This window comes from Liolophura sinensis, chromosome 13, assembly GCF_032854445.1.
Source record: "Liolophura sinensis isolate JHLJ2023 chromosome 13, CUHK_Ljap_v2, whole genome shotgun sequence".
NCBI classification, from domain to species: Eukaryota; Metazoa; Mollusca; class Polyplacophora; order Chitonida; family Chitonidae; genus Liolophura; species Liolophura sinensis.
This window is the reverse complement of record NC_088307.1, coordinates 6677058-6697694: the sequence shown is the minus strand read 5'-3', so window position 1 is coordinate 6697694 and position 20637 is coordinate 6677058. Positions and strand designations below refer to the sequence as shown.

General features: G+C 40.5%; 4 protein-coding genes across 4 annotated transcripts; all 4 read right to left on the bottom strand.

The window, feature by feature from the left end:
• Positions 1-726: 726 nt before the first annotated feature.
• On the bottom strand, positions 727-1197 carry LOC135480803 (heat shock protein Hsp-12.2-like). Its single transcript, XM_064760729.1, has one exon. It carries the CDS (start codon positions 1195-1197, stop codon positions 727-729), a length of 471 nt encoding a protein of 156 aa, XP_064616799.1.
• A 4228-nt stretch (positions 1198-5425) lies between these two features.
• On the bottom strand, positions 5426-5905 carry LOC135480802 (heat shock protein Hsp-12.2-like). The gene has a single exon (XM_064760728.1). It carries the CDS (start codon positions 5903-5905, stop codon positions 5426-5428), a length of 480 nt encoding a protein of 159 aa, XP_064616798.1.
• Positions 5906-10196: 4291 nt separating this feature from the next.
• LOC135480801 (uncharacterized) lies at positions 10197-15561 on the bottom strand. The gene is made up of 2 exons (XM_064760727.1): positions 14910-15561; positions 10197-10724 (listed from the first exon to the last, which is right to left on the bottom strand). Exons 1-2 carry the CDS (start codon positions 15377-15379, stop codon positions 10268-10270), a joined length of 927 nt encoding a protein of 308 aa, XP_064616797.1. The 5' UTR covers positions 15380-15561; the 3' UTR covers positions 10197-10267.
• A 4052-nt stretch (positions 15562-19613) lies between these two features.
• LOC135480800 (heat shock protein Hsp-12.2-like) lies at positions 19614-19997 on the bottom strand. The gene has a single exon (XM_064760726.1). It carries the CDS (start codon positions 19995-19997, stop codon positions 19614-19616), a length of 384 nt encoding a protein of 127 aa, XP_064616796.1.
• Positions 19998-20637: the final 640 nt, after the last annotated feature.

The window sequence follows — 20637 nt, the reverse complement described above, 5'->3', positions numbered from 1 at the left end:
GCATAGCTATATATAGCCAGGTAACCTTCAACAGTATGTGGATACTGATTACAGATACAAATACCCAAATCTGCAGAGTTGAGCAAATCCTGATTCCTATTCATTTTAACATTCACAAAACTTGGGAAAAAAGTCTTCAGTAAACGACATTATATGCACGAAGTTACAAATGTGTCATATTTTACTCACTGGTATAGTACGAAAACTTTACTATTAAGTTACAAAATTTGGCATCTAAACGCTGGCTATACTCAAGAACACAAGGAGACCAACATATAATATCCCCAACCAAGGGAAAAATAAAAATTCTTCTCAAAAAGAAATTCCTATCCCGCATATAGGCTACTTAGTCGATTATAATTTCAAAACATAGCTGAATATGAACACGAACATATTACACAACTTGTGCTTGAAGAAATGCATATACTGATCATTGGTAAAGTTAAAGTTGAAGCCTTGCCTCAAGGTAAATCTAAAAGTTAATCACCTGCAAGCTTATATCGATTATACGTAATACTTATGTTAATGAGAAAACAAAGTAATGTATAACATACAACAAACGACAATAACGTCAATATATAGTCAGTCCGCATTACCGGCTCTGAAAAAACGTCCTGTCTGCCTGCGTTCATCTAAACTGCTTGAAGAAGGGCAGTGGTCAAGTGGTCATCTGTATCCGCCAGGGCAGTGGTCAACACCCCTGTGAAGCAGTTGAGCTTACAGATTTCACTTGTGAGCAATCGGGATCTTGACGTCTTGTTTTTGTTGCACCGGGGCTTCAATGGACAGAACGCCGTTATGGCCCAGCTTTGACTGGAGTGTTTTCACGTCGACGCCTTCAGGGATGGTGTACTGACGTCGGTATTCCCGATACGACATTCTGTCGTCGCTTTTTTCTTCGTGCTTCGCCTCCACGTTCAACATGTTGTTTGCAGTCGTCAGTTGGATTTCCTCAGGTTTGAACTGACGCAGGTCAAATTCGAGGTGGAATTTCTTGTTGCCATCTTTATCAGTGACAATGGGATTGTCCATTTTAAAAGCCTCATTCCAGCCGATGTCCAATGGTTGGGTTGGCACAAGGCTGCTGTAACGGTCGTTTAGGCCCCGCATTTGTTGGTTGACACGCTCCAAGTCGGAGGACAAGCTTCTCCAAAGATCATCTTCAAATCCCAACGGCACAAACCTGGATAGAGCCATTGCAGAACTTAGAAAGATAACGGCGATGGCAATTAAAAATATACGTTAAATTCACCAGTCCACGTGGTCTGAAATACGCTGATTGTGTGCAGCTGTTAGCCTAGCTTCTGTGGTCTGTTGTATAGCTACTTCGATATAAAACCTGTGGACTTTCTCTCCGGCTTTTATATGTAAAATCTGACGCCGAGAAATTTCTAGACGTCGATCACGTACGTGTACTTGTTCGTCCGGTCATTGAACCCGGTGTACAACGCCGTATGAATATTTATAAATTGCGCGTCGCGCTGCATCATGGGATATGACTGTCTACTGTCGATACTTCAAGAATTTTCTCTGAATGCAGCATTTTGCGCAGTTTTGTCAAATTATATGATATGCTTATTCACGTGAGTAATGATATGTAATTTCATTGGGTGTGCGCGTGAATAGCACGTATCAGGATATATATTCTATGTTCTTCAAACAGAGAATGTAGTTGGCCGCACATCGAAAGAATACAACAACAACAAAACATACACACGTGTGTTGAACACCTCATTCATTCTGGAAAGCTTGTTTTAACATCCCAGGCATCGAGAAAGATCTGGAAATTCCATTTTTTGTATTCTCCGAAGAAATAATATTTTAGGCGGACAGAGAGTGGTTTATGCATAAAACGATATTTCGGTAGGAAATAAACGCAGTGCGTTTTATCTGGGACATTCATATACAATTAATAGTCCCAGGTTGTACTATATACGCCAATGCTTAACTACATGAGTAAGTCTAATTGGAAGTTTGCGCTATACAGGTCAGCTGTATTGCATACAGTACCAGAATCCAGGTTAAGATTATGAAATTATGAGTGTTTTCCCCACCTTGCTTGGTGAAATTCACCGGGTATCTATTCACACAATGCTCGATATGGGATTTTAATTAAGTTTCTTCTCTTCTGATAATTGAATAAAATATGTGTTAATGCGCCTACGGGTAGTCAAGCTTCTTCTGTCTGCAAAATCCCATTTGAATGCCCAAAGACAATGTACAGTTTTTATATCAAAAACGAACCTCAAGAATTTGCATCAGTTCAAATGCTTATACGTGAATAATGCAGTTGTTTGTAGGCCAGCTGTGATTGATCTACTTGATCTACTTGATTGTCATTGATCATTCAGGGTGGTTTAGTTTATTGATTTACATCGCCTTGAATGTATCTTGTGGCGCTCTGCCATGTGATCTGCAACAACCTAGATTGTGTCTGTTAATCAAAAATGAGGGGCCTCCATGGCTCAGTTGGTTAGCGTGCTAGCACAGCATAATGACCCAGAAGCCTCTCACCAATGCCGTCGCTGTTAGTTCAAGTCCAGTTCAAGCTGGCTTCCTCTCTGACCGTAAGTGGAAAGGGCTTGCGGCAATGGTTGTGGGTTTCCCCTGGGCACTGTCCGGTTTCCTCCCACCATAATGCTGGCCGCCGTCGTATAAGTGAAATATTCTTGAGTACGGCGTAAAACATCAATCAAATAAATAAATAAATGTTTATCAAATGAGGAGGTGGATCGAAGGGCGAGTCATTACATGTGAATGAGTGAATGAATTAATGCTTTTCAGTGATATGAAGACGAGTCATTAGGTGTGTGTGCATATACTGTGTCTTCTAGTGGCAGGCCGAGTCCATAACGCCAAAGTGCTGTCGCTGCTGAAGTACCAAGCTGAAGACACCAGACTTGACATCCCACCCAGTCACACTATACTGACACTGTGCCAACCAGTCCTGTCTTCTTACTGTAACATCTCAGGGCTTTGCGCCCAGCGAGGCAGCAACAAGTACCATTTTAAAAGTTTTTGATGTGACCCGACCCGATTCAAAAGACTTAATCTGCAGGTAAACCCAGGTTACATGTACCTGACAAAAGCCTCAATAGAAGTGTAACACAGGCCCTTTGTTATGTTTCACTGAAGTTATTGACTGCGAATACTTATCCAGGCACATGTACCTCACTCCCCCACCCCACCCCACCCCACCTTTACCTGATACCTAGCCATTTCCCTAAACATGTGTATTAGGGGTGCCTACATGTAGCAGTGGAGCCATAGTAGTGTATGTGTTTTTTTTTTTATATTTAACATAAAGGTCTGTATAACTTTTAAAGTTCACACCTCTCAGTGATGATCTATATACAGTTTTGTTTGTCTTGAGACAAGCTTTTAAATGATGTAAATTAAGTGAAGGTTAGAAACTTTGTAGAATATATTAGTAACTCAAAAAGGGGAAAAACATATAGGAAGACTTGTCATTTTTGCCTTTAGTTATCTCTGACTTTTTGACCTTTGATTTTTTGTTGTTTATTTTTATCAGTTGTAATTCTAGTCTTTTTCTGAATGTTGTGATATTTTTATCTACCATGTTCAAGTTACACAGTTTTATTAATCGACTTGAAAGCTGTTAAAGTAAAACAACTAGGCTTGTCCAGCTGTAGGCTAGTAGCTTATCAAAACATTGCTGTCCCTGAGGTCTGTGTTCTCAGTATACATGTATAAAGGGTGGCCTGTGAGACACAAGGGCAGATCCTGATAGATTACTGAGCTGATGTCATGCTGATGTATGTGGATTATGTTCAACAAGGAATAGTCTCAACACGCTGGTGATTGCCTCTTTTATCCCCTGATGTTAACTACCTTGCAAACCTTGAGTTGACACAAAGACCCTGGTAACAATAAATGCTGGAGCACTATAGTACTGTAATCACAAATGTTTGAGGTCTGTCATTGTTCAACAGGCGACAGCAGTTTTGTTTTGTTTTTAACGGGCAAGCTGACACTTATAAATCCGAAAATGAAAATTCACAGTTTCTTTTGTTTTTCTGTGATCATGTAGATAAAGTTTTCATCAGGAAAATTTGCTGGGATAGTTCACACTTTCTACAAATTAAAAAAAAGAAGAAGAAATGGTGAATTTCCATTTTCCACTGGTAGTCACCCCTAATAAACATGTCTAGGGAAGTGGCTAGGTATCAGGTAAAGGTGGGGTGGGGTGGGGGAGTGAGGTACATGTGTCTGGATAAGTATTCCCAGTCAATAACTTCAGTGAAACATAACAAAGGGAGGGTGTTACAGAAGGAGTGAGAGCTGGATTCGAACAAGCGATTTTAATGGCCTGCATATAGTGGCCATGTAGTGGTGCCAGTAACCCACAGCTTTAGCAACTGAACTGGCTAGCGCATAGTATTCCTTTCGGTCTTGATGGAAGACATCTACAAACGCCATCCATGCTTTCAGACACAATCAACCATGGATCCATGCAGCCTCATCATGTCATCAACTCTCGGCGGTCGTGCACCGAATAGGCTTATATATTTGGTGTTGTTATGCACTAGAATATGTGTATGTGAGAACAATAGAAAATGCCAAGCGTCACTTACAGACAGCTTGTAATGCATGTATAACAAATTTCAGCCCACAGAAAGATGTTTATTTTTGATATCCAAATATTTTATTTTGCAAGACCATCAAATTATACAATGTGCTACAAATGTGCAACCCTACATTATGTACTGCATGAAACAAACACTGAAAATCGAAACTCTAAACAGCCAGCATTTAAACAATTGTTGTTATGCACTAGAATATGTGTATGTGTAACAAAAATTTTTGACAAAATCTCCCTTCAGTAAATGAGGTTTGCATCAAGTTACAAACATAATGTATCTTACTCACTGGTATGGTACAGAAAACTTTCCTATTAAGTCACAAAATGATGCACCTAAACGCTGGCTATACTCAAGTACACGGGGAGAAAAACATATAATATCCCCAACCAAGGGAAAAATAAAAATTCTTCTCAAAAAGAAATTCCTATCCCGCATATAGGGATCTTAGTGAGTCATAATTTCAAATCTAGCTGAATATGAACGCAAACAAATTACACAACTTGTGCTTGAAGAAATGCGTACATTTGTATTTCGTAAGTTAAAGCTGAAGCCTTGCCTCAAGGTAAATCTAAAAGTTAATCCCTTGCAAGCTTATATCGATTATACGTAATACTTATTTTAATGAGAAAACAAATTAACTTATCACATAAATCAAACGACAATAACGTCAATATATTGTCAGTCCGCATTACCGGTTCTGAAAAAAAAAAAAATAGTCCTGTCTTTCTGCTTTCATCTAAACTGCTTGAAGAAGGGCAGTGGTCAAGTGGTCATCTGTATCCGCCAGGGCAGTGGTCAACCCCCTTATGTAGCAGTTGGGCCTACAGACTTCCCTTGTGAGCAATAGGGATCTTGACGTCTTGTTGTTGTTGCACCGGGGCTTCAATGGACAGAACGCCGTTATGGTTCAGCTTTGACTGGAGTGTTTTCACGTCGACGCCTTCAGGGATGGTGTACTGACGTCGGTATTCCCGATACGACATTCTGTCGTCGCTTTTTTCTTCGTGCTTCGCCTCCACGTTCAACATGTTGTTTGCAGTCGTCAGTTGGATTTCCTCAGGTTTGAACTGACGCAGGTCAAATTCGAGGTGGAATTTCTTGTTGCCATCTTTATCAGTGACAATGGGATTGTCCATTTTAAAAGCCTCATTCCAGCCGATGTCCAATGGTTGGGTTGGCACAAGGCTGCTGTAACGGTCGTTTATGCCCCGCATTTGTTGGTTGACACGCTCCAAGTCGGAGGCCAAGCTTCTCCAAAGATCGTCTTCAAATCCCAACGGCACAAACCTGGATAGAGCCATTGCAGAACTTAGAAAGATAACGGCGATGACAATTAAAAAATACGTTAAATTCACCAGTCCACGTGGTCTGAAATACGCTGATTGTGCGCAGCTGTTAGCCTAGCTTCTGTGGTTTGTTGTATAGCTACTTCGATATAAAATCTGTGGACTTTCTCTCCGGTTTTTATATGTAAAATCTGACGCCGAAAAATTGCTAGACGTCGATCACGTACGTGTACTTGTTCGTCCGGTCATTGAACCCGGTGTACAACGCCGTATGAATATTTATAAATTGCGCGTCGCGCTGCATCATGGGATATGACTGTCTACCTGGGTCAATGTCGATATTTCAAGAATTTTCTCTGAATGCAGCATTTTGCGCAGTTTTGTCAAATTATATGATATGCTTATTCACGTGAGTAATGATATGTAATTTCATTGGGTGTGCGCGTGAATAGCACGTATCAGGATATACATTTTATGTTCTTCAAACAGAGAATGTAGTTGGCCGCACATCGAAAGAATACAACAACAACAAAACATACACACGTGGGTTGAACACCTCATTCATTCTGGAAAGCTTGTTTTAACATCCCAGGCATCGAGGAAGATCTGGAAATTCCATTTTTTGTATTCTCCGAAGAAATAATATTTTAGGCGGACAGATAGTGGCTCATGCATAAAACGATATTTCGGTAGGAAATAAACGCAGTGCGTTTTATCTGGGACATTCATATACAATTAATAGTCCCAGGTTGTACTATATACGCCAATGCTTAACTACATGAGTAAGTCTAATTGGAAGTTTGCGCTATACAGGTCAGCTGTATTGCATACAGTACCAGAATCCAGGTTAAGATTATGAAATTATGAGTGTTTTCCCCACCTTGCTTGGTGAAATTCACCGGGTATCTATTCACACAATGCTCGATATGGGATTTTAATTAAGTTTCTTCTCTTCTGATAAATGAATAAAATATGTGTTAATGCGCCTACGGGTAGTCAAGCTTCTTCTGTCTGCATAATCCCATTTGAATGCCCAAAGACAACGTACAGTTTTTATATCAAAAACGAACCTCAAGAATTTGCATTATTTCAAATGCTTATACGTGAATAGTGCAGTTGTTTGTAGGCCGGCTGTGATTGATCTACTTGATTGTCATTGATCATTCAGGGTGGTTTAGTTTATTGATTTACATCGCCTTGAATGTATCTTGTGGCGCTCTGCCATGTGATCTGCAACAACCTAGATTGTGTCTGTTAATCAAAAATGAGGGGCCTCCATGGCTCAGTTGGTTTGAGCGCTAGCACAGCATAATGACCCAGAAGCCTCTCACCAATGCCGTCGCTGTTAGTTCAAGTCCAGCTGAAGCTGGCTTTCTCTCGGGCCGTAATTGGAAAGGGCTTGCGGTAACCTGGGGATGGTCGTGGGTTTCCCCCGGGCACTGCCCGGTTTCCTCCCACCATAATGCTGGCCGCCGTCGTATAAGTGAAATATTCTTGAGTACGGCGTAAAACGTCAATCAAATAAATAAATAAATGTTTATCAAATGAGGGGGTGGATCGAAGGACGAGTCATTACATGTGAATGAGTGAATGAATTAATGTTTTTCAGTGATATGAAGACGAGTCATTAGGTGTGTGTGCATATACTGTGTCTTCTAGTGGCAGGGCGAGTCCATGTCGCCAAAGTGCTGTCGCTACTGAAGTACCAAGCTGAAGACACCAGACTTGACATCCCACCCAGTCACACTATACTGACACTGTGCCAACCAGTCCTGTCTTCTTACTGTAACATCTCAGGGCTTTGCGCCCAGCGAGGCAGCAACAAGTACCATTTTAAAAGTTTTTGATGTGACCCGACCCGATTCAAAAGACTTAATCTGCAGGTAAACCCAGGTTACATGTACCTGACAAAAGCCACAATAGAAGTGTAACACAGGCCCTTTGTTATGTTTCACTGAAGTTGTTGACTGCGAATACTTATCCAGACACATGTACCTCATTCTCCCACCCCCAGGTAAACCCAGGTTACATGTACCTGACAAAAGCCACAATAGAAGTGTAACACAGGCCCTTTGTTATGTTTCACCGAAGTTATTGACGGCGAATACTTATCCAGACACATGTACCTCATTCTCCCACCCCACCCCACCTTTACCTGATACCTAGCCATTTCCCTAAACATGTGTATTAGGGGTGCCTACATGTAGCAGTGGAGCCATAGTAGTGTATGTGTTTTTTTTTTTATATTTAACATAAAGGTCTGTATAACTTTTAAAGTTCACACCTCTCAGTAATGATCTATATACAGTTTTGTTTGTCTTGAGACAAGCTTTTAAATGATGTAAATTAAGTGAAGGTTAGAAACTTTGTAGAATATATTAGTAACTCAAAAAGGGGAAAAACATATAGGAAGACTTGTCATTTTTGCCTTTAGTTATCTCTGACTTTTTGACCTTTGATTTTTTATTGTTTATTTTTATCAGTTGTAATTCTAGTCTTTTTCTGAATGTTGTGATATTTTCATCTACCATGTTCAAGTTACACAGTTTTATAAATCGACTTGAAAGCTGTTAAAGTAAAACAACTAGGCTTGTCCAGCTGTAGGCTAGTAGCTTATCAAAACAATGCTGTCCCTGAGGTCTGTGTTCTCAGTATACATGTATAAAGGGTGGCCTGTGAGACACAAGGGCAGATCCTGATAGATCACTGAGCTGATGTCATGCTGATGTATGTGGATTATGTTCAACAAGGAATAGTCTCAACACGCTGGTGATTGCCTCTTTTATTCCCTGATGTTAACTACCTTGCAAACCTTGAGTTGACACAAAGACCCTGGTAACAATAAATGCTGGAGCACTATAGTACTGTAATCACAAATGTTTGAGGTCTGTCATTGTTCAACAGGCGACAGCAGTTTTGTTTTGTTTTTAACGGGCAAGCTGACACTCATAAATCCGAAAATGAAAATTCACAGTTTCTTTTGTTTTTCTGTGATCATGTAGATAAAGTTTTCATCAGGAAAATTTGCTGGGATAGTTCACACTTTCTACAAATTAAAAAAAAAAAAGAAGAAATGGTGAATTTCCATTTTCCACTGGTAGTCACCCCTAATAAACATGTCTAGGGAAGTGGCTAGGTATCAGGTAAAGGTGGGGTGGGGTGGGGGAGTGAGGTACATGTGTCTGGATAAGTATTCCCAGTCAATAACTTCAGTGAAACATAACAAAGGGAGGGTGTTACAGAAGGAGTGAGAGCTGGATTCGAACAAGCGATTTTTAATGGCCTGCATATAGTGGCCATGTAGTGGTGCCAGTAACCCACAGCTTTAGCAACTGAACTGGCTAGCGCATAGTATTCCTTTCGGTCTTGATGGAAGACATCTACAAACGCCATCCATGCTTTCAGACACAATCAACCATGGATCCATGCAGCCTCATCATGTCATCAACTCTCAGCGGTCGTGCACCGAATAGGTTTATATATTTGGTGTTGTTATGCACTAGAATATGTGTATGTGAGAATGATAGAAAATACCAAGCATCACTTACAGACAGCTTGTAATACATGTATAACAAATTTCAGCCCACAGAAAGATGTTTATTTTTGATATCCAAATATTTTATTTTGCAGGACCATCAAATTGTACAATGTGCTACAAATGTGCAACCCTACATTATGTACTCCATGAAACAAACACTGCAAATCGAAACTCTAAAACAGCCAGCATTTAAACAATTGTTGTTATGCACTAGAATATGTGTATGTGTAACAAAAATTTTTGACAAAATCTTCCTTCAGTAAATGATGTTTGCATCAAGTTACAAACATAATGTATCTTACTCACTGGTATGGTACGGAAAACTTTCCTATTAAGTCACAAAATGATGCACCTAGACGCTGGCTATACTCAAGTACACGGGGAGAAAAACATATAATATCCCCAACCAAGGGAAAAATAAAATTTTTTCTCAAAAACAAATTCCTATCCCACATATAGGGATCTTAGTGAGTCATAATTTCAAATCTAGCTGAATATGAACGCAAACAAATTACACAACTTGTGCTTGAAGAAATGCATACATTTATATTTCGTAAGTTAAAGCTGAAGCCTTGCCTCACGGTAAATCTAAAAGTTAATCACCTGCAAACATATCGATTATACGTAACACTTATTTTAATGAGAAAATAAATTAACGTATCACATAAATCAAACGACAATAACGTCAGTATATAGTCAGTCCGCATTACCGGTTCTGAAAAAAGTCCTGTCTGCCTGCGTTCATCTAAACTGCTTGAAGAAGGGCAGTGGTCAAGTGGTCATCTGTGTCCGCCAGGGCAGTGGTCAACACCCCTGTGAAGCAGTTGAGCTTACAGATTTCACTTGTGAGCAATCGGGATCTTGACGTCTTGTTTTTGTTGCACCGGGGCTTCAATGGACAGAACGCCGTTATGGCCCAGCTTTGACTGGAGTGTTTTCACGTCGACGCCTTCAGGGATGGTGTACTGACGTCGGTATTCCCGATACGACATTCTGTCGTCGCTTTTTTCTTCGTGCTTCGCCTCCACGTTCAACATGTTGTTTGCAGTCGTCAGTTGGATTTCCTCAGGTTTGAACTGACGCAGGTCAAATTCGAGGTGGAATTTCTTGTTGCCATCTTTATCAGTGACAATGGGATTGTCCATTTTAAAAGCCTCATTCCAGCCGATGTCCAGTGGTTGGGTTGGCACCAGGCTGCTGTAACGGTCGTTTAGGCCCCGCATTTGTTGGTTGACACGCTCCAAGTCAGAGGCCAAGCTTCTCCAAAGATCATCTTCAAATCCCAACGGCACAAACCTGGATAGAGCCATTGCAGAACTTAGAAAGATAACGGCGATGGCAAATAAAAATATACGTTAAATTCACCAGTCCACGTGGTCTGAAATACGCTGATTGTGCGCAGCTGTTAGCCTAGCTTCTGTGGTCTGTTGTATAGCTACTTCGATATAAAACCTGTGGACTTTCTCTCCGGCTTTTATATGTAAAATCTGACGCTGAGAAATTTCTAGACGTCGATCACGTACGTGTACTTGTTCGTCCGGTCATTGAACCCGGTGTACAACGCCGTATGAATATTTATAAATTGCGCGTCGCGCTGCATCATGGGATATGGCTGTCTACCTGGGTCAATGTCGATACTTCAAGAATTTTCTCTGATTGCAACATTTTGCGCAGTTTTGTCAAATTATATGATATGCTTATTCAGGTGAGTAATGATATGTAATTTCATTGGGTGTGCGCGTGAATAAGCACGTATCAGGATATATATTCTATGTTCTTCAAACAGAGAATGTAGTTGGCCGCACATCGAAAGAATACAACAACAACAAAACATACACACGTGGGTTGAACACCTCATTCATTCTGGAAAGCTTGTTTTAACATCCCAGGCATCGAGAAAGATTTGGAAATTCCATTTTTTGTATTCTCCGAAGAAATAATATTTTAGGCGGACAGAGAGTGGTTTATGCATAAAACGATATTTCGGTAGGAAATAAACGCAGTGCGTTTTATCTGGGACATTCATATACAATTAATAGTCCCAGGTTGTACGATACACGCCTATGTTTATCTACATAAGTAAGTCTAATTGCAAGTTTGCACTATACAGGTCAGCTGTATTGCAAGCACTACCAGAATTCAGGTTAAGATTATGAAATACGCTGAGTGTTTTCCCCACCTTGCTTGGTGAAATTCACCGGGTATCTATTCACACAATGTTCGATATGGGATTTTAATTAAGTTTCTTCTCTTCTGATAATTGAATAAAATATGTGTTAATGCGCCTACGGGTAGTCAAGCTTCTTCTGTCTGCAAAATCCCATTTGAATGCCCAAAGACAATGTACAGTTTTTATATCAAAAACGAACCTCGAGAATCTGCATCAGTTCAAATGCTTATACATGAATAATGCAGTTGTTTGTAGGCCGGCGGTGATTGATCTACTTGATTGTCATTGTCATTTACATTGCCTTGAATGTATCCTGTGGTGCTCTGCCATGTGATCTGCAACAACCTAGATTGTGTCTGTTTATCAATTATGAGGGGCCTCCGTGGCTCAGTTGGTTAGCGCGCTAGTGCAGTGTAATGACCCAGAAGCCTCTCACCAATGCCGTCGCTGTTAGTTCAAGTCCAGCTCAAGCTGGCTTCCTCTCGGGCCGTAATTGGAAAGGGCTTGCGGCAACCTGGGGATGGTCGTGGGTTTCCCCCGGGCACTGCCCGGTTTCCTCCCACCATAATGCTGGCCACCTTTGTATAAGTGAAATATTCTTGAGTACGGCGTAAAACGTCAATCAAATAAATAAATAAATGTTTATCAAATGAGGTGGATCGAAGGACGAGTCATTACATGTGAATGAGTGAATGAATTAATGCTTTTCAGTGATATGAAGACGAGTCATTAGGTGTGTGTGCATATACTGTGTCTTCTAGTGTCGCTACTGAAGTACCATGCTGAAGACACCAGATTTGACACCCCACCCAGTCACACTATACTGACACTGTGCCAACCAGTCCTGTCTTCTTACTCTTAACATCTCAGGGCTTTGCGCCCAGCGAAGCAGCAACAAGTACCATTTTTAAAGTTTTTGATGTGACCCGACCTGATTCAAAGGACTGGATCAGCAGGTAAACCCAGGTTGCATGTACCTGACAAAAGCCGCAATAGAAGTGTAACACAGGCCCTTTGTTATGTTTTACTGAAGTTATTGACTGGGAATACTTATCCAGACACATGTACCTCATTCTCCCACCCCACCTTTACCTGATAGCTAGCCATTTCCCTAAACATGTGTATTAGGGGTACCTACATGTAGCAGTAGAGCCATAGTAGTATATGTGTTTGTTTTTTTATTTAACATAAAGATCTGTATAACTTTTAAAGTTCACGCCTCTCAGTGATGATCTATATACAGTTTTGTTTGTCTTGAGACAAGCTTATAAATGATGTAAATTAAGTGAAGGTTAGAAACTTTGTAGAATATATTAGTAACTCAAAAAGGGGAAAAACATATAGGAAGACTTGTCATTTTTGCCTTTAGTTATCTCTGACTTTTTGACCTTTGATTTTTTATTGTTTATTTTTATCAGTTGTAATTCTAGTCTTTTTCTGAATGTTGTGATATTTTTATCTACCATGTTCAATTTACACAGTTTTATAAATCAACTTGAAAGCTGCTAAACTAAAACAACTAGGCTGGTCTAGCTGTAGGCTAGTAGCTTATCAAAACAATGCTGTCCCTGAGGTCTGCGTTCTCAGTATACCTGTATAAAGGGTGGCCTGTGAGACTCAAGAGCAGACCCTGATAAATCACTGAGCTGATGTCATGCTGATGTATGTGAATTATGTTCAACAAGGAATACTCTCAACACGCTGGTGATTGCCTCTTTTATCCCCTGATGTTAACTACCTTGCAAACCTTGAGTTGACACAAAGACCCTGGTAACAATAAATGCTGGAGCACTATAGTACTGTAATCACCAATGTTTGAGGGCTGCCATTGTTCAACAGGCGACAGCAGTTTTGTTTTGTTTTTAACGGGCAAGCTGACACTCATAAATCCGAAAATGGAAATTCACAGTTTCTTTTGTTTTTCTGTGATCATGTAGATAAAGTTTTCATCAGGAAAATTTGCTGGGATAGTTCACACTTTCTACAAATTCAAAAAAAAAAAAGAAGAAATGGTGAATTTCCATTTTCCACTGGTAGTCACCCCTAATAAACATGTCTAGGGAAGTGGCTAGGTATCAGGTAAAGGTGGGGTGGGGTGGGGTGGGGGAGTGAGGTACATGTGTCTGGATAAGTATTCCCAGTCAATAACTTCAGTGAAACATAACAAAGGGAGGGTGTTACAGAAGGAGTGAGAGCTGGATTCGAACAAGCGATTTTAATGGCCTGCATATAGTGGTGCCAGTAACCCACAGCTTTAGCAACTGAACTGGCTAGCGCATAGTCTTCCTTTCGGCCTTGATGGAAGACATCTACAGACGCCATCCATGCTTTCAGACACAATCAACCATGGATCCATGCAGCCTCATCATGTCATCAACTCTCGGCGGTCGTGCACCGAATAGGCTTATATATTTGGTGTTGTTATGCACTAGAATATGTGTATGTGAGAACGATAGAAAATACCAAGCATCACTTACAGACAGCTTGTAATACATGTATAACAAATTTCAGCCCACAGAAAGATGTTTATTTTTGATATCCAAATATTTTATTTTGCAAGACCATCAAATTATACAATGTGCTACAAATGTGCAACCCTACATTATGTACTCCATGAAACAAACACTGCAAATCGAAACTCTAAACAGCCAGCATTTAAACAATTGTTGTTATGCACTAGAATATGTGTATGTGTAACAAAAATTTTTGACAAAATCTCCCTTCAGTAAATGAGGTTTGCATCAAGTTACAAACATAATGTATCTTACTCACTGGTATGGTACGGAAAACTTTCCTATTAAGTCACAAAATGATGCACCTAAACGCTGGCTATACTCAAGTACACGGGGAGAAAAACATATAATATCCCCAACCAAGGGAAAAATAAAAATTCTTCTCAAAAAGAAATTCCTATCCCGCATATAGGGATCTTAGTCAGTCATAATTTCAAATCTAGCTGAATATGAACGCAAACAAATTACACAACTTGTGCTTGAAGAAATGCGTACATTTGTATTTCGTGAGTTAAAGCTGAAGCCTTGCCTCAAGGTAAATCTAAAAGTTAATCACTTGCAAGCTTATATCGATTATACGTAACACTTATTTTAATGAGAAAACAAATTAACCTATCACATAAATCGAACGACAACAACGTCAGTATATAGTCAGTCCGCATTACCGGTTCTGCCAAAAAACGTCCTGTCTGCCTGCGTTCATCTAAACTGCTTGGGCAAGGGCAGTAGCCAAGTGGTCATCTGTATCCGCCAGGGCAGTGGTCAACACACCTGTGAAGCAGTTGAGCTTACAGATTTCACTTGTGAGCAATCGGGATCTTGACGTCTTGTTTTTGTTGCACCGGGGCTTCAATGGACAGAACGCCGTTATGGTTCAGCTTTGACTGGAGTGTTTTCACGTCGACGCCTTCAGGGATGGTGTACTGACGTCGGTATTCCCGATACGACATTCTGTCGTCGCTTTTTTCTTCGTGCTTCGCCTCCACGTTCAACATGTTGTTTGCAGTCGTCAGTTGGATTTCCTCAGGTTTGAACTGACGCAGGTCAAATTCGAGGTGGAATTTCTTGTTGCCATCTTTATCAGTGACAATGGGATTGTCCATTTTAAAAGCCTCATTCCAGCCGATGTCCAATGGTTGGGTTGGCACAAGGCTGCTGTAACGGTCGTTTATGCCCCGCATTTGTTGGTTGACACGCTCCAAGTCGGAGGACAAGCTTCTCCAAAGATCGTCTTCAAATCCCAACGGCACAAACCTGGATAGAGCCATTGCAGAACTTAGAAAGATAACGGCGATGACAATTAAAAAATACGTTAAATTCACCAGTCCACGTGGTCTGAAATACGCTGATTGTGCGCAGCTGTTAGCCTAGCTTTTGTGGTTTGTTGTATAGCTACTTCGATATAAAATCAGTGGACTTTCTCTCCGGCTTTTATGTGTAAAATCTGACGCCGAGAAATTGCTAGACGTCGATCATGTACGTGTACTTGTTCGTCCGGTCATTGAACCCGGTGTACAACGCCGTATGAATATTTATAAATTGCGCGTCGCGCTGCATCATGGGATATGACTGTCTACCTGGGTCAATGTCGATACTTCAAGAATTTTCTCTGAATGCAGCATTTTACGCAGTTTTGTCAAATTATATGATATGCTTATTCACGTGAGTAATGATATGTAATTTCATTGGGTGTGCGCGTGAATAGCACGTATCAGGATATACATTTTATGTTCTTCAAACAGAGAATGTAGTTGGCCGCACATCGAAAGAATACAACAACAACAAAACATACACACGTGGGTTGAACACCTCATTCATTCTGGAAAGCTTGTTTTAACATCCCAGGCATCGAGAAAGATCTGGAAATTCCATTTTTTGTATTCTCCGAAGAAATAATATTTTAGGCGGACAGAGAGTGGTTTATGCATAAAACGATATTTCGGTAGGAAATAAACGCAGTGCGTTTTATCTGGGACATTCATATACAATTAATAGTCCCAGGTTGTACTATATACGCCAATGCTTAACTACATAAGTAAGTCTAATTGGAAGTTTGCACTATACAGGTCAGCTGTATTGCATACAGTACCAGAATCCAGGTTAAGATTATGAAATACGCTGAGTGTTTTCCCCACCTTGCTTGGTGAAATTCACCGGGTATCTATTCACACAATGCTCGATATGGGATTTTAATTAAGTTTCTTCTCTTCTGATAAATGAATAAAATATGTGTTAATGCTCCTACGGGTAGTCAAGCTTCTTCTGTCTGCAAAATCCCATTTGAATGCCCAAAGACAACGTACAGTTTTTATATAAAAAAACGACCCTCAAGAATCTGCATCAGTTCAAATGCTTATACGTGAATAGTGCAGATGTTTGTAGGCCGGCTGTGATTGATCTACTTGATTGTCATTGATCATTCAGGGTGGTTTAGTTTATTGATTTACATCGCCTTGAATGTATCTTGTGGCAGTCTGCCATGTGATCTGCAACAACCTAGATTGTGTCTGTTAATCAAAAATGAGGGGCCTCCATGGCTCAGTTGGTTTGAGCGCTAGCACAGCATAATGACCCAGAAGCATCTCACCAATGCCGTCGCTGTTAGTTCAAGTCCAACTCAAGCTGGCTTCCTCTCGGGCCGTAATTGGAAAGGGCTTGCGGTAACCTGGGGATGGTCGTGGGTTTTCCCCGGGCACTGCCCGGTTTCCTCCCACCATAATGCTGGCCGCCGTCGTATAAGTGAAATATTCTTGAGTACGGCGTAAAACGTCAATCAAATAAATAAATAAATGTTTATCAAATGAGGAGGTGGATCGAAGGACGAGTCATTACATGTGAATGAGTAAATGAATTAATGCTTTTCAGTGATATGAAGACGAGTCATTAGGTGTGTGTGCATATACTGTGTCTTCTAGTGGCAGGGCGAGTCCATGGCTCCAAAGTGCTGTCGCTACTGAAGTACCAAGCTGAAGACACCAGACTTGACACCCCACCCAGTCACACTATACTGACACTGTGCCAACCAGTCCTGTCTTCTTACTGTAACATATCAGGGCTTTGCGCCCAGCGAGGCAACAACAAGTACCATTTTAAAAGTTTTTGATGTGACCCGACCCGATTCAAAAGACTTAATCTGCAGGTAAACCCAGGTTACATGTACCTGACAAAAGCCACAATAGAAGTGTAACACAGGCCCTTTGTTATGTTTCACTGAAGTTATTGACTGCGAATACTTATCCAGACACATGTACCTCACTCTCCCGCCCCACCCCACCTTTACCTGATACCTAGCCATTTCCCTAAACATGTGTATTAGGGGTGCCTACATGTAGCAGTGGAGCCATAGTAGTGTATGTGTTTTTTTTTATATTTAACATAAAGGTCTGTATAACTTTTAAAGTTCACACCTCTCAGTAATGATTTATTTACAGTTTTGTTTGTCTTGAGACAAGCTTTTAAATGATGTAAATTAAGTGAAGGTTAGAAACTTTGTAGAATATATTAGTAACTCAAAAAGGGGGAAAAACATATAGGAAGACTTGTCATTTTTGCCTTTAGTTATCTCTGACTTTTTGACCTTGGATTTTTTATTGTTTATTTTTATCAGTTGTAATTCTAGTCTTTTTCTGAATGTTGTGATATTTTTATCTTCCATGTTCAAGTTACACAGTTTTATAAATCGACTTGAAAGCTGTTAAAGTAAAACAACTAGGCTTGTCCAACTGTAGGCTAGTAGCTTATCAAAACAATGCTGTCACTGAGGTCTGTGTTCTCAGTATACATGTATAAAGGGTGGCCTGTGAGACACAAGGGCAGATCCTGATAGATCACTGAGCTGATGTCATGCTGATGTATGTGGATTATGTTCAACAAGGAATAGTCTCAACACCCTGGTGATTGCCTCTTTTATTCCCTGATGTTAACTACCTTGCAAACCTTGAGTTGACACAAAGACCCTGGTAACAATAAATGCTGGAGCACTATAGTACTGTAATCACAAATGTTTGAGGTCTGTCATTGTTCAACAGGCGACAGCAGTTTTGTTTTGTTTTTAACGGGCAAGCTGACACTCATAAATCCGAAAATGGAAATTCACAGTTTCTTTTGTTTTTCTGTGATCATGTAGATAAAGTTTTCATCAGGAAAATTTGCTGGGATAGTTCACACTTCCTACAAATTAAAAAAAAAAGAAGAAATGGTGAATTTCCATTTTCCACTGGTAGTCACCCCTAATAAACATGTCTAGGGAAGTGGCTAGGTATCAGGTAAAGGTGGGGCGGGGTGGGGGAGTGAGGTGCATGTGTCTGGATAAGTATTCCCAGTCAATAACTTCAGTGAAACATAACAAAGGGAGGGTGTTACAGAAGGAGTGAGAGCTGGATTCGAACAAGCGATTTTAATGGCCTGCATATAGTGGTCATGTAGTGGTGACAGTAACCCACAGCTTTAGCAACTGAACTGGCTAGCGCATAGTCTTCCTTTCGGTCTTGATGGAAGACATCTACAAACGCCATCCATGCTTTCAGACACAATCAACCATGGATCCATGCAGCCTCATCATGTCATCAGCTCTCAGCGGTCGTGCACCGAATAGGTTTATATATTTGGTGTTGTTATACACTAGAATATCTGTATGTGAGAACGATAGAAAATGCCAAGCATCACTTACAGACAGCTTGTAATACATGTATAACAAATTTCAGCCCCCAGAAAGGTGTTTATTTTTGATATCCAAATATTTTATTTTGCAAGACCATCAAATTATACAATGTGCTACAAATGTGCAACCCTACATTATGTACTCCATGAAACAAACACTGCAAATCGAAACTCTAAACAGCCAGCATTTAAACAATTGTTGTTATGCACTAGAATATTTGTATGTGTAACAAAATTTTTTGACAAAATCTCCCTTCAGTAAATGAGGTTTGCATCAAGTTACAAACATAATGTATCTTACTCACTGGTATGGTACGGAAAACTTTCCTATTAAGTCACAAAATGATGCACCTAAACGCTGGCTATACTCAAGTACACGGGGAGAAAAACATATAATATCCCCAACCAAGGTAAAAATAAAAATTTTTCTCAAAAAGAGCTTCCTATCCCACATATAGGGATCTTAGTCAGTCATAATTTCAAATCTAGCTGAATATGAACGCAAACAAATTACACAACTTGTGCTTGAAGAAATGCATACATTTATATTTCGTAAGTTAAAGCTGAAGCCTTGCCTCAAGGTAAATCTAAAAGTTAATCACTTGCAAGCTTATATCGATTATACGTAACACTTATTTTAATGAGAAAATAAATTAACGTATCACATAAATCGAACGACAACAACGTCAGTATATAGTCAGTCCGCATTACCGGTTCTGCCAAAAAACGTCCTGTCTGCCTGCGTTCATCTAAACTGCTTGGGCAAGGGCAGTAGCCAAGTGGTCATCTGTATCCGCCAGGGCAGTGGTCAACACCCCTGTGAAGCAGTTGAGCTTACAGATTTCACTTGTGAGCAATCGGGATCTTGACGTCTTGTTGTTGTTGCACCGGGGCTTCAATGGACAGAACGCCGTTATGGTTCAGCTTTGACTGGAGTGTTTTCACGTCGACGCCTTCAGGGATGGTGTACTGACGTCGGTATTCCCGATACGACATTTTGTCGTCGCTTTTTTCTTCGTGCTTCGCCTCCACGTTCAACATGTTGTTTGCAGTCGTCAGTTGGATTTCCTCAGGTTTGAACTGACGCAGGTCAAATTCGAGGTGGAATTTCTTGTTGCCATCTTTATCAGTGACAATGGGATTGTCCATTTTAAAAGCCTCATTCCAGCCGATGTCCAATGGTTGGGTTGGCACAAGGCTGCTGTAACGGTCGTTCAGGTCACGCATTTGTTGGTTGACACGCTCCAAGTCGGAGGCCAAGCTTCTCCAAAGATCATCTTCAAATCCAATTGGAACGAATCTGGATAGAGCCAGTGCAGATGACAGCAACGAAAATTAAAAATATACGATAAATTCAGCAGTCCATGTGCACTGAAATATGCTGAGTGTGCAGGGCTGTTAGCCTAGCTTCTGTGGTCTGTCGTATAGCTACTTCGATATAAAATCTGTGGACTTTCTCCCCGGCTTTTAGATATGTAAAATCTGACGCCGAAAAATTTCTAGACGTCGATCATGTACGTGTACTTGTTCGTCCAGTCATTGAACCCAGTCGACAACTGCTGTGTGAATATTTATAAATTGCGCGTCGCGCTGCATCATGGGATAGGTCGTCTAACTGGTCATTGTCGATACTTCAAAAATTTTCTCTGATCGCCCCATTTTACGCCGTTTTGACACCTTTAGATGATATGTTTATATCCACGTGAGTTAATGACATGTAATTTCATTGGGTGTGCGCGTAAAAAGCACATACCAGATTATATGTGGTGTGTTTTTCTCAGGCAGAGAATGGTACTACTGCGCAGATCGCAGGAATACAACAACAACAAAACATACACACGTGGGTTGAACCATGGATATATACATA